Source organism: Sinocyclocheilus anshuiensis, unplaced genomic scaffold, assembly GCF_001515605.1.
Source record: "Sinocyclocheilus anshuiensis isolate Anshui unplaced genomic scaffold, SAMN03320099.WGS_v1.1 scaffold1215, whole genome shotgun sequence".
Taxonomy (NCBI): Eukaryota; Metazoa; Chordata; class Actinopteri; order Cypriniformes; family Cyprinidae; genus Sinocyclocheilus; species Sinocyclocheilus anshuiensis.
Genome location: NW_015540933.1, coordinates 45,282 through 58,264, shown reverse-complemented (window position 1 = coordinate 58,264; position 12,983 = coordinate 45,282). Strand labels below are relative to the sequence as shown.

The window sequence follows — 12,983 nt, the reverse complement described above, 5'->3', positions numbered from 1 at the left end:
TTGTATTTATGAAAAGGGGCAGTTTTTTTTTTGCTATTTATAGATTCTGTTTTTATAAACTTTAAGATGTATGACAATTATATTAAATGTACTATATTCAATACTGCTTAACGGGGTTTGAATTATTGTTGTAGTGAACATAAAAAACATCTTGGTATAACTTTACTAATGCTAAAGGACAAAGTGAAATTGAAAATGAAAATGAAATTTCTCACGCTGACATGTGGGTTGAACATGTCTTTTCAAACTCCATAGAACAAGAACTTAAATTATAACCAGCCTTAACCAATCACAGCTTCTATAAATAACAGAATAGAATAATAAAATTTAAAAACTATCATTCACCATAAATGGACAACTTTAAATCAGAAATTAAATAGGAGTTTTAATGCCGACAAAGTAACCTATGCTAGAATAATATTTGAGAACCACATGTCATTTTCTAGGATCCTTTGCTGAAGGTGCATAAAGTTATTAACATTAATGTTACTGATGTTACATAACTGGATTTAGCAGTCTTTTTAAGTTAAATGTGTACAAAAATCTTTCACATTTCTTCCAATGAATGTAAATTTTGTTTTAAAATAGTATGTTTCATCTTATGTAGGCTACATTGCAACATAGCTAAGAAAAAAATGCAACATGAAACTAATTGCAACCCAGTGTTCTTCAGAAATCTGATGTATTTCCCAGTGATGAAACAAGGATATTCAATGAGAAAACGTGTAGGGACTTGATTTGATCTATTAGGAATTGCTTGGATCATCAAAAGTGGTCGTTTCAGAAAGGAACCAGGTGGTTTGCAGGAAGTAGTTAATGTTAACCACCAAAAAAGAAACCGTTTCCATTATTACACTTGATAAAAGTGCACCAATGCATCTTCCATTCCAATGTAATCAGCCACAAGAGCACAGTAGTATTAAAATCGATGTAAATTAATGATTAAATTAATGATAGGTACCAATGTAAGTATTCTCTACCTTGTGAAGTCTAGAATTGTCCAGTAGACACACACATTCTCTGTTGGTGTTTCACCAAAATGTACTTGTGTGCAAACATCCGTCCACATCGATCACAACCAAAAGGCTTCTCACGTGTGTGGATCCTCATGTGTGTTTTGAGGTTTGAAGACTGGTTGAACATTTTCCCACAAAGGTTACAGCCATAAGGCTTTTCACCTGTGTGAACAGTCATGTGTTTTTTGAGGTTACTTTGATCTGCGAACTGCTTGCCACAGTGCACGCATCTGAATGGTTTTTCACCTCTGTGGATACTATGGTGTCTTTTGAGACTAGACGCCTGACTAAATCGCTTACCGCAGAGTGTACAGTGGTGAAGCCTCTCCCTGTTATGAAGTTTTTGATGCAAGAGGAGAGTGCTGGGTTGAGAGAATGCTTTTCCACAATGTTTACACATAAACTTGTCTTTCCTTTGCATCAGAGGCGAGTCTGACTGTTTTAAAGAAAAGCATGGCGAGAAAGGGGAACGTTCGGATTGAAAAATGACGTTACCTTCATCGCCGTGTGTTAAATGGCCTTCCATATCAGGCATAGACAGGCCATTAGAGTCCATTGGAGTTGCATAGGAACACGTGGGATCTGCGCTCCCTCTGTACATCAAACACTGATTCACAGTAGGTCCTCCGCTGCATTCAGATTCAGCATAGGAGGCATGATTTGTGGTTCTGTCAAATCTCCTGGAAACCCATGAAGGATAGGAAGGGACAGGCTGCAGGTTAGTCCCTGCATCTCCATCACAATATCTCTCCATTCTGGTTTCACCTGTTTAGAAATACAAAAATACAAATGTACATGCGTAAATGGAAACCAGTAAGCAATAAAAAAATGAGCAAATACTGTATTTAGTAATTATGTCAGTTACAACAAGAATTTTCTAGTTACTGCTTAGTAAATGTGCATCTTCACCAATATCATTCATTTCTGGGTTTTCGTCCTCAAGGAGATCAGGTTGCATTCCATTGGACTGCCAGAGGAACAGATCATTGATGGTTAATTTTATTATTTTTGAATGCTACAGGCAATTTTAGCAGAAAACAATTGTTTCTGTATTCTAGACATACAATCTCTGAACCATGAAATACACTAATTGAATATGATTTGTTTGAAACACTTTTTACAATACAGTCCCATTAGTTAATATTAGTTAATGCATTAAGTAAAACTCTTACATGTTAGTTAATAAAAATACAACTGTTCAAGTTAGCTTAGATCCATTGGACGCAATAACAGAATACCCTGACAAAAAAAAAAAAGCTTTGAAACAAATTTCACTCAGAAAATGCTAGTAAATTTTTACAAATAATTTAAAAACATCATATTGTAATCACACAATGTACTGTAACACACTGAAAAAACATGACATTTTGAAGCAGAAACTGAAATTTACTTATACAAAATACTCCAATAACCTTTATTTGCAACTTGGAATTTTTTATTTTAATAATGCATTAATAAATGACATAAACAAATGCTTTAGAAGTATTTTTTCATTGTCAGTTCATGTTAAATCTGAATATACTAGACCACAACTAAAATGCTTACTAGGAATAGGTAACAATATTAAACCCTACTTAAGGTAGTATGAGTCTGTCATGAGCCTGATTTGTAAACAAATGCAGGTATAATGCATTAATAAATGACATAAACAAATGCTTTAGAAGTATTTTTTCATTGTCAGTTCATGTTAAATCTGAATATACTAGACCACAACTAAAATGCTTACTAGGAATAGGTAACAATATTAATCCTATGTTAACAAAAAGAGAAGCAGTGTGTAGGGGGGAAAAGGGAGGTAGTATGAGTCTGTCATGAGCCTGATTTGTAAACAAATGCAGGTATGCTATCTCTCACACTAACCTCTTGATGGCAGTGCTGGACCGTGTCCTGGTCTATGAAGTTATCCCTGTGGACTGTTACAAAAACTCCTGCACTCCCGTACTGTGTGTCGTCTTACCAGGATAGCAAGTGTAGAAATAACAAATAGTAAACAAGCATGAATTTAAATTTTAATCTCAATATTCACTCAAAGGTTTGTCATGTTTAAATATTTTCTCTGGAAAATAAATATAAAATAAAATATACAATAAAGAGATAAGATGAATAACACTATTATTAATTGTAATAACTAATAACTTTAACATATATTTGACAATTTATGAATCTATTCCACCATATGTTACTAGATAATTAGAAATCAAATAATTAGTAATATTGCATATATTACCAATTATTTAATTTCTAATTACTTATCTGGATCATTTTGTACACACACTTACGGTTTTCAGTAGTCTCTGTTTCTCTTTCTGACTGTTCACACCTCATGCTGTCAGGTCTCTCCTCTTTAATAATGAGGACATCTGGCTCGTCGTCCTCTACAGACTGATAAAAAGCACAATGCTGCCATGATTCCTGATAAATTATTAGTGGCCAACTGAGCTCACTGATTTGAGAAATACAGTTTCTTACCTCTTGATGGCAGTGCTGGACTGAGTTCTGGTCTATTAAGTTTTCTCTGTGGACTGTTACAAAGACTCTCGCACTCCTGTACTGGTTGTCATCTTTACCTGCAACATGGATGTACCAGTACACACACACACACACACACACATATATGTGTAAATGCTAAAAAAAAATGCTACATAATATCACAAATACATATGTAACAAAATGCTTCACTTTGTGTAATTCTCATATATTTGTTTATTTGTAAATTTTACATTTGGTTACACTTTATTTTAAGGTGTCCTTGTTACAGTGTAGTTATACATTTAAGTACCGAGTAATATTAATTAACTATATGTACTTACTATATGGTTAGGGTTAGGATTAGGGTTACTTGAATGTAATTCTGCATAATTTCTTATTTTAACAGTAAGTACATGTAACGTGTAACAAGGACACCTTAAAATAAAGTGTTACCTTACATCATTATTTGATTGGATCAGTTCTCCTTAAAAGCCTTATTTTTTTCATTCTGTTGACATCAACTAATCACAGATCTGACCACTAGGTAATGCACTTATTCCCTACAATTAATACACCATACTCACGGTTTTCAGCAGTCTCTGTTTCTCTTTCCGAGTGTTCACACCTCACATTGCCAGGTCTCTCTTCTTTAATAAGAAGAACATCTGGTTTGTTATCCCCTACAGACTGATGAAAAGCACAATGTTGTCATGACTCCTGAGAGCATATGTTTATGGAAAAAATCTGTTTCTGAACAGTAGCAATTAGTGATCATCTGACATGGATTTTTCAATGGCCTATGCCAGTATATCCAGACATGTAGAGATGGCATATACACCAATATTCAAAATAAATCAAATAAATTAATACTTTCAAATAAATCAATACTTTTATTGCGCAAACATGCATTATACAGATAAAAAATGACATTTACAGTATTACAAAATATTTCTATTTGAAATAAATGCTGTTCTTTTGAACTTCCTGTTCTTCAAAGAATTCTGAAAAAAAATTGTTCCCACAAAAATATTAAGCAGTACAACTGTTTTCTTTCTATCTATCTATCTATCTATCTATCTATAAACAACTGAATAATAGTAAGCGACACACAGTACCTGAAGTTGCTGAAAGGAAATGAACACTTGCATAATATTTATGCCAAATAGTTTATTATCTTAAGGGGATCAAGTTCAACGTTTTTTTGTTCTTCAGGTATCATTGGAATGCTAATAATACAAAAGACTAACTCTGTGATAAATGGGGAAGTATAAGCACTGTAGGAAGACCGTTTTGAGTGCTGCAAGATATTGAACAAAGAAAAAGGTGGAACTATCAAACTGAACAGATAACAGAGGTTTGCAGTTTGAAGTGTATAAAACACCAGGACAAGACAACAACAACAACAACAAAAAGATGAATGTAATAAGATACACCCAATTCACTATATGCAAACCTGGTCTAGTCTTTCGTGTTGAAGATGCGAGACTTTACCGGAGCGAGCTTCATCTTCATTCCTACCCTCATTACACAGCGAAGCAATTTTCACACTAATTCGCCCTGGAAACAAGCATATACGTTCTCCATTAGTAATTAATAAGTTATAATAGTGACTTTTAATATAATAGAATCAGTCCGACATCACCAACAAATATTGTTTAAATGACCATGATCACCTCTTTACCTGATGCTTTTGCGTGAACTTCTGTTTTTGTCAAGGCAGTTGATTCGTTTCTTAGTTTGTGCGCTCTTCTATAAAACGAATCTCGGATTTCTAGCACTTTCAATTTCTTTTTAAGGAGGTTATTCTCCTTTTGTGTTTGAGATATTTCAAGCTGTAATTCGCTATAGCTTTCCTCAACAAGTTTGCAGATTTCTGCCACAGCGGCGTTTGCGAGTACTTCCATAACTGACGCGATTTGCGTCTGAAACGTTATAATATTTGCCATTGCGTTGGAATCTATTTAGATTAAGCTCCTTTAATAACCGTGAATCAGTCCATACAATAAACCCTTCCAAATGAGTATGCATACGGGTCTAGCTCTCTTCAAACGCGAAGTGGCCAATGAGTCGACAACATCCGCTTGTGCTTTTTAAAATAAAAGCTCTCATGCTACCAAGCTAATTTCACGTGCCCATAAACATTAGTTATGTTTACTTTGGTACAGTATCACAACTGAGTGAACATAGCGGTTCGTTTGGAATATTTCGGATGTTAAATATTGGTACGGACTGAGAAGTTAATGAGGAATGGACACTAACTAACTAACTAACTAAATAAATAAAGACACTACAGGCAAAACATTATTTATGCACTGGCCAATTTTGGGAGGTAGGTCTTTATTTCATTGCAATTTATCTGTTTATATAGAAGTAGATTTCAATTATAATATTTACTTTGAAAGGCTTTTTCTCTCTCGCTAAATGATTTATGTTTTAAAAGGATTTATTTATTTCTAATTATTTATTTCTGAAAAGGTAAAAGTATATTTTCTTTTTTTTTCTGGCTGTTGACAGTATTTTCTGATTTATGAATACATAATTATTAATCATAAGTAATAAATAATTATGAATAATTAATTCAAGTATGCAAACGAAATGAAACAAGAATTTTGAACTGGCTTTATCAATGATCAGTTTTATGTTCTGTTAATGTATGCTAATTTTCATATTTATTTACATTTAAGATTTAATAAAACTTATAATATGCATTTATGGTTGCTGGACTTTTTTCTATCTTTCCTGTATCATTACCGCTATGTAGGCTATTTATTATTGCAAAACAACCTTTTTTATTTTTTTATTTTATTTTACTTTATTTTAATCTAACCAAAGAAGCCTACTGACTGCAATGTTGTTGCACATCTGACATTAAACCTTGACTTGATCTGAGCTATGAAGTTAAGCATAACCTCAACAAATGAACAGTGGCTCAGAAGATATCCATTAGTCGTGGAACTTTCATTTGTTAAATAAATCTTGAATAAATTGTAAATATACGCATTTATTTCCACCTAATTAAAAAATACAAAATAACAAAACGAAAAAATATTCACAGAATTCTGGGTAACATTGTTTACCATATAAACAGCTTTGATGTTCAAGACTAAGGCCAATAATGAGTAAACTTTATATTTACATTATAAAAGAGAAACACAAACTTCTGTATTGTTCTGTATTCTTTATTAATCTAGTATTTTTATTACAGTTTTTTGCAGTTTAACATGTTCATGCCAAATACTTGCATAAATTTGCTTTACATTTCCTTTACATCATGAGCTTGCTTTACCTTTGCTTTACATTATAAAGGGCATGGAGTATGAATAAATAATAGCTGTAATTCCAAAGTTCCACCTTAGACCCTTTAAATGAAACTGCGTTATGTCAAGCAGACTAATGATTTGCAAAAGCTAATTAATTGTAAACGATGAACAGAATATTACAATAAATACAAATAAATAAGAACAATACAATTTCATTATACACTATAGGAAGAATTAAAACATCACATTTAGGAACATTTTATAGAGAACTTGTTTGTCTAGCAATACAGGCATAATAAAATAAATAATTTATAATATAAGCATTAACATAGTACTTTCATTACTATTAAAGAGGCAGCATTGAATTGCATTTTGAATATCCAAAAACCATAATTTTTATGTTATCATTGGTGGCCAGTCCTGTTTTTGTCAAATATCTCTGAACTCTCTAGAAGAGGCTGTTTCGAGTTGTGTACTGTACATTGTACGACCGTCTTCTGTGCCAGCGTCTTCTGATTGCTGCACAGCAACCACACAGCAAACACTAAACACATCAACAGACAAAGTGAGAGTTAGCATCATGGAAGGGAATTTTATACAGATGTACATACACAATTATATACCACATTTAAAAGGAAGATCTACGTCTGTTTTTACCGTAAGAATAACACATGTCTGTTGTCATTAATCGCTTCACTACCAATGCACATATTTGACATTCAGTCATCATAATACTTACGCAAAGGAGAATCCAGCAAGGTATGAGCCCGATGACAATAGCGCAGGGGACAATGATAGCCACAATCCATGCTACGTTTGTACTGTTGTTTGAGATTGTAGTGATCATGGTGGTTGGAACTGGTGTGGTAAAAGCTGTGAAAAGGGCAGTGACCAAGAAACCGGAGGCCGTGTTGCTGCCATATTGTGAGAAAACATACGTAACATTGGCCTCAATCACGGTGAGATCATCCCTGTGGAGAGATTAAAACGTACAATGAGAAACAAAAGTAAATATCTAAAAATGTTCTTACCATTCATTCACCGATGTTTCATAAAAGCCGTTTTCTTCAATTCATTTAGACATTTCTTCTCAAGACAAAGTAAAAAGCAGTGGATCAGAACTCACTTGAAATTGGCTGGAATGAGCAGATTAACTGAGGGGTCCTTTAGGATCTGGATCACCTGTAGAGTGCATCAATTAAAAAAAACAATAGGTTAATGACTAAAATAGGGCAATTTCAGGACAACAATATCCAAGCCTCTCCAACTCACCAAGTCATTTATCTTCTTTTGGATTACTTGATAGGTTTCATTCCTTCTTAACTCTGTCAGTGATACTTTGCTGATTTCAAATGCAAAGATGAGTGCGTAGGCAGTGTCATTAATTGCTTTAAAATAAATGACAAAAATAATTAGTTGTGTGACTATATATGTGTCATGGTATTCCATTATCCATTTTCATTATGCATAATTATTGACTGCTTTTTAATTATTATTTTCCTTCAAAGGAAGTCATAAATAAGGACTACATGATTACAACAGATACACCATTTGCATACAAATGTTATATTCACAACAAAAATGGAGCATGAAAATAGAGCAAAACTCACCCAAATAGATGACATTCGCCAAGGTCACAGGTTCACTCACGCTTACTGTTCTGGCAGTTAGTTTAGTTGTGACATTTGCGGCCAGTATAGATTTAACCAACTCCAGAACACTATTCTCACTTGGTCTTGGGCCCAGTGTGATAAACTCGAGACGAATCCTAATAATTGCCCTCCTACTCCTGCATAAAAAAAAGATGATAAATTATTGGAATGTAAACACAGAAAATTAAAACAACTAGCTTTAAAAAAAAAGGTCTTAGTCTTACAAGATCGGTGGTGAAGTTGTTGTCAGAGTGTCCGCTGTAAAAGAAATGAATAATTAATGGAGAATCAGACTTTCAATTACAGCATTTGGTGTTTTTGAAGCAAGACATAAAACACGACAACGAAGTTTAACATTTGATTGTCAGTTTGGACATATAAACTGTGGGGTAACAGATGGTTGACAGTGCATCAGGTGTAGACATGGTAATACCTTCGGCGAGTTGGAGAAGTTCCTGAACAAAGATGCTGGGTTGCTTGATGTCACTTGGTGAGAAAACATACTCTACTTTGGCCTGAATCACAGTGGAATTACCCCTGTGGGGAGATTGAAATGTACAATGAGAAACTAAAGTCAATAACTAAAAATTATTTTTAGTCACAAGCCATGTACTCATGTACAAAAACTTTCCAACTAACACCAATGAAGTGTCATCAGGACATATTTGCTCAAATCAAAGTAAAAAGTGAGTCAGAACTTACGTGAAATCTGCTGCTTGGAACTTAATGACAGGAGCTGAGGAGTTACTGAGGAGGATCTTGCCCAGCTGAAAAAATGAGATGAATTTGTTTATAAATATGTTGAAGTTAATGTGGTAAATGAAAGAGAGAGAGAGAGAGAGAGAGGGAGAGAGAAAGAAAGAGAGAGAGAAGAAGTAAAAAAGTGTTTGTAAAAAAAGACTACTTTACTGAAATGTCTCCAACTCACCAATGTGTTTATAGAGTCTTGTATTAACAGGTGGGTACCATTCCTGAGTTCAAGTTTCTCAGTCATGGTTATATTGCTGATTTCAAATCCAAAGTTGAGAGCATAGGCGGTCTCGTTTATTTCTTTAAAATATATAATAAAATTAATTAGTTGTGTGGTTATATGTGGGTGATGAAATTTCCCTAATGCATTCCTTAATAGTATTTATTTGTTAATTTAACTTATAGGCTATAAAAGCTACAGATCTACAACATTAGAATTTAAATAACATATTCAGAACAAAAACGAAGCCAAACCAGGAGAGAAAAACTCACTCGTATATGTGACATTGACAAAGCTCACAGGATCACTCAGGTCTTGTGTTGTGGTGTCTTGTTTAGCTGTGAGACGTGTTTTCATCAGAGTGTTGGCCACCTCAAGAACTTTATCTGGATTTGGCAGGGGGCCCAGTGTGACAAACACGAGGCGAATGAATATAAGTGCTCTGCCAAGCCTACAAAGACAATAAATAATGTACATTAAGGTAGGAAATTAAAATTAAAGAAAAAAAGTAAATATCAGACTGAAGTCACTGCTCTTACACTATCTGTGGAGTAGTTGTCAGAGTACTGCCTGTTGTTACGACTGTAAAAGAAAGTAATGATTAATGGAGGAAGCTTGCAGTTACATTTGCAATCCATTGTCGGTTTTGACAAACCTGTCGGTGAACGAAGCTCATTTAGGAAGCTGACTGGTTGTATGGCATCTCCATCCTGGAAGATGTAGTCCATCCTGCCATCAATTTGGTTTGATGTGCTTCTGCAGGACAAACAGAATATATCTGTTAAGGATCTATATGTGCAAAGATGTTTTTGTTTTTTTTAATGTTTTGAGTAAATGCACTTAACGTAAAATGTGAGTACATATCATATACATTAAGTCTGTTTGCATCTTACATGAAGTTGGTCGACTTGGGATTTAAAGTTGTTCTGCCAGGTTCATTCAGAAGACTGTTCAGCTGCAGAAGAAAAATCAAACATTCATGAAACTATGGAGAACAATTATATTGGACCTAAAAATTGTACCCAGTTAATGCTTTATGCTTACCGCATTATTGACGACACCCTGAGCTTGTAGGTATGTGCCATTTCTTAGCTCAGGATCTTTTGACATGCTGATATTACTCAAATTAAACTTAAAGATGACAGCATAGGAGGTTGTCGTGATTTCTGTTTGGATATAAAAGTTGTTTTTTTTTTTGGTCAAAATTTGACAGTTTAATATTTCAAAGGCTTTTCAGGTGAAGTCGATGATACTTACTCTCATAGGTGACATTCACCACCTGCACTGATTCATTCAGCTGTGACTCTCTAGAATTACGGAGAGTGTTGATGGCGCTGAGGACCAGAGCTTCACTGGGGACTGGAGATGAGGAGTTGAACACCAGCTTGCTTGTGACCACCGCTGTACCAGATCTGCAAAGAGGATCACTTTTGATTAATGTGGTTCACTTTTTGTGCTAAAATTATGAATCCATAACAGACTGCATTTAAATGGAATCTCAATACTTGCATTAGGCTTGAAGAAGTCAAAGGGAAATTGGTTATTGTGTCTGGAAACATTGTAGTATGGGTCAGTTCTGCAATGAAAGGGAGAAACATACAATAATATTTAGATTTTGAGGAAAAGTTGTTGTAACTGTCAAGAGTATTTTTCATTTTGTATAGACATACCAGACTGTGATCGAAGCTCATTTAGGAAGCTGACTGGTTGTATGGCATCTCCATCCTGGAAGATGTAGTCCATGCTGCCATCAATCTGGTTTGATGTGCTTCTGCAGGAAAAACAGAATATATCTGTTAAGGATCTATATGTGCAAAGATGTTTTTTTTTTTTTTATGTTTTGAGTAAATGCACTTAACGTAAAATGTGAGTACATATCATATACATTAAGTCTGTTTGCATCTTACATGAAGTTGGTCGACTTGGGATTTAAAGTTGTTCTGCCAGGTTCATTCAGAAGACTGTTCAGCTGCAGAAGAAAAATCAAACATTCATGAAACTATGGAGAACAATTATATTGGACCTAAAAATTGTACCCAGTTAATGCTTTATGCTTACCGCATTATTGACGACACCCTGAGCTTGTAGGTATGTGCCATTTCTTAGCTCAGGATCTTTTGACATGCTGATATTACTCAAATTAAACTTAAAGATGACAGCATAGGAGGTTGCCGTGATTTCTGTTTGGATATAAAAGTTTTTTGTTTTTTTTTGGTCAAAATTTGACAGTTTAATATTTCAAAAGCTTTTCAGGTGAAGACGATGATACTTACTCTCATAGGTGACATTCACCACCTGCACTGATTCATTCAGCTGTGACTCTCTAGAATTACGGAGAGTGTTGATGGCGCTGAGGACCAGAGCTTCACTGGGGACTGGAGATGAGGAGTTGAACACCAGCTTGCTTGTGACCACCGCTGAACCAGGTCTTTAAATAAAACCCCTTTGGTTTAATTTACATCAAATGTTTGCAGTAAAATTACTTCTCTATTTTTGATTGTTCTCAAAATTGAAAACCAATACATACATGAGGTTTGAAGGAAGACGTAGCTCATTTAGGAAGCTGGCTGGTTGTATGGCATCTCCATCCTGGAAGATGTATTCCATCCTGCCATCAATCTGGTTTGAAGTGCTCCTACACAACAAACAGAAGAGATCTGTAATGGACTTTAATCCACATCGTTTTTTTTTTCTGTAATTATTCTTTTCCATGGCTTCCAAGCTAAATTGTGATTACACATGAAATAAAGATTGTGAAGTGAGTTTGCATCTTACGTGAAGTTGGAGGATTTTGGTTTGAAGACTTGCTGGCCAGGTTCATTCAGAAGACTGTTCAGCTGCAGAAGAAAAATCAAACATTCATGAAACTATGGAGAACAATTATATTGGACCTAAAAATTGTACCCAGTTAATGCTTTATGCTTACCGCATTATTGACGACACCCTGAGCTTGTAGGTATGTGCCATTTCTTAGCTCAGGATCTTTTGACATGCTGATATTACTCAAATTAAACTTAAAGATGACAGCATAGGAGGTTGCCGTGATTTCTGTTTGGATATAAAAGTTTTTTGTTTTTTTTTGGTCAAAATTTGACAGTTTAATATTTCAAAAGCTTTTCAGGTGAAGACGATGATACTTACTCTCATAGGTGACATTCACCACCTGCACTGATTCATTCAGCTGTGACTCTCTAGAATTACGGAGAGTGTTGATGGCGCTGAGGACCAGAGCTTCACTGGGGACTGGAGATGAGGAGTTGAACACCAGCTTGCTTGTGACCACCGCTGTACCAGATCTGCAAAGAGGATCACTTTTGATTAATGTGGTTCACTTTTTGTGCTAAAATTATGAATCCATAACAGACTGCATTTAAATGGAATCTCAATACTTGCATTAGGCTTGAAGAAGTCAAAGGGAAATTGGTTATTGTGTCTGGAAACATTGTAGTATGGGTCAGTTCTGCAATGAAAGGGAGAAACATACAATAATATTTAGATTTTGAGGAAAAGTTGTTGTAACTGTCAAGAGTATTTTTCATTTTGTATAGACATACCAGACTGTGATCGAAGCTCATTTAGGAAGCTGACTGGTTGTATGGCATCTCCATCCTGGAAG

At 34.7% G+C, this 12,983-nt stretch overlaps 2 protein-coding genes across 4 annotated transcripts in view; both read right to left on the bottom strand.

Moving 5' to 3' along the window:
- Positions 1 to 473: 473 nt before the first annotated feature.
- LOC107689468 (zinc finger protein Gfi-1b-like) lies at positions 474 to 5,522 on the bottom strand. 3 transcript variants are annotated; one of them, XM_016487463.1, is made up of 8 exons: positions 5,167 to 5,522; positions 4,939 to 5,042; positions 4,070 to 4,172; positions 3,486 to 3,583; positions 3,296 to 3,398; positions 2,877 to 2,968; positions 1,902 to 1,983; positions 474 to 1,781 (listed from the first exon to the last, which is right to left on the bottom strand). In XM_016487463.1, exons 1-8 carry the CDS (start codon positions 5,429 to 5,431, stop codon positions 991 to 993), a joined length of 1,638 nt encoding a protein of 545 aa, XP_016342949.1. In that variant the 5' UTR covers positions 5,432 to 5,522; the 3' UTR covers positions 474 to 990. The 3 variants fall into 3 exon arrangements, with proteins under 3 accessions (XP_016342949.1, XP_016342950.1, XP_016342951.1); XM_016487464.1 differs by having other exon boundaries at positions 1,926 to 1,983; XM_016487465.1 differs by lacking the exons at positions 2,877 to 2,968; positions 3,296 to 3,398 and having other exon boundaries at positions 1,926 to 1,983.
- Positions 5,523 to 6,648: 1,126 nt separating this feature from the next.
- Positions 6,649 to 12,983, bottom strand: part of LOC107689465 (uncharacterized threonine-rich GPI-anchored glycoprotein PJ4664.02-like) — a 49,437-nt gene continuing 43,102 nt past the window's right edge. Inside the window, exons 7-29 of the mRNA XM_016487461.1 lie at positions 12,294 to 12,415; positions 12,143 to 12,204; positions 11,895 to 12,002; positions 11,641 to 11,795; positions 11,426 to 11,547; positions 11,275 to 11,336; positions 11,038 to 11,138; positions 10,877 to 10,943; positions 10,625 to 10,779; positions 10,412 to 10,533; positions 10,261 to 10,322; positions 10,023 to 10,123; positions 9,907 to 9,949; positions 9,640 to 9,818; positions 9,326 to 9,447; positions 9,100 to 9,164; positions 8,831 to 8,934; positions 8,622 to 8,655; positions 8,356 to 8,534; positions 8,018 to 8,133; positions 7,872 to 7,927; positions 7,485 to 7,716; positions 6,649 to 7,289 (exon numbers count right to left, since the gene is read on the bottom strand). Of these exons, the coding sequence (XP_016342947.1) occupies positions 7,194 to 7,289; positions 7,485 to 7,716; positions 7,872 to 7,927; positions 8,018 to 8,133; positions 8,356 to 8,534; positions 8,622 to 8,655; positions 8,831 to 8,934; positions 9,100 to 9,164; positions 9,326 to 9,447; positions 9,640 to 9,818; positions 9,907 to 9,949; positions 10,023 to 10,123; positions 10,261 to 10,322; positions 10,412 to 10,533; positions 10,625 to 10,779; positions 10,877 to 10,943; positions 11,038 to 11,138; positions 11,275 to 11,336; positions 11,426 to 11,547; positions 11,641 to 11,795; positions 11,895 to 12,002; positions 12,143 to 12,204; positions 12,294 to 12,415 (2,465 nt within the window). The 3' untranslated portion in view covers positions 6,649 to 7,193. The remainder of the gene's footprint in view (positions 7,290 to 7,484; positions 7,717 to 7,871; positions 7,928 to 8,017; positions 8,134 to 8,355; positions 8,535 to 8,621; positions 8,656 to 8,830; positions 8,935 to 9,099; positions 9,165 to 9,325; positions 9,448 to 9,639; positions 9,819 to 9,906; positions 9,950 to 10,022; positions 10,124 to 10,260; positions 10,323 to 10,411; positions 10,534 to 10,624; positions 10,780 to 10,876; positions 10,944 to 11,037; positions 11,139 to 11,274; positions 11,337 to 11,425; positions 11,548 to 11,640; positions 11,796 to 11,894; positions 12,003 to 12,142; positions 12,205 to 12,293; positions 12,416 to 12,983) is intronic.

What these genes read in the sequence shown, in the direction of transcription:
- LOC107689468 (XM_016487463.1), bottom strand. Translation starts at nt 5,431, where the DNA reads ATGGCAAATATTATAACGTTTCAGACGCAAATCGCGTCAGTTATGGAA. An exon ending in AGTTCACGCAAAAGCATCAG is followed by an intron (nt 5,043 to 5,166) that starts GTAAAGAGGTGA and finishes GCTTGTTTCCAG; the next exon opens with GGCGAATTAGTGTGAAAATT. An exon ending in AGATGCACATTTACTAAGCA is followed by an intron (nt 1,782 to 1,901) that starts GTAACTAGAAAA and finishes ATTTCTAAACAG; the next exon opens with GTGAAACCAGAATGGAGAGA.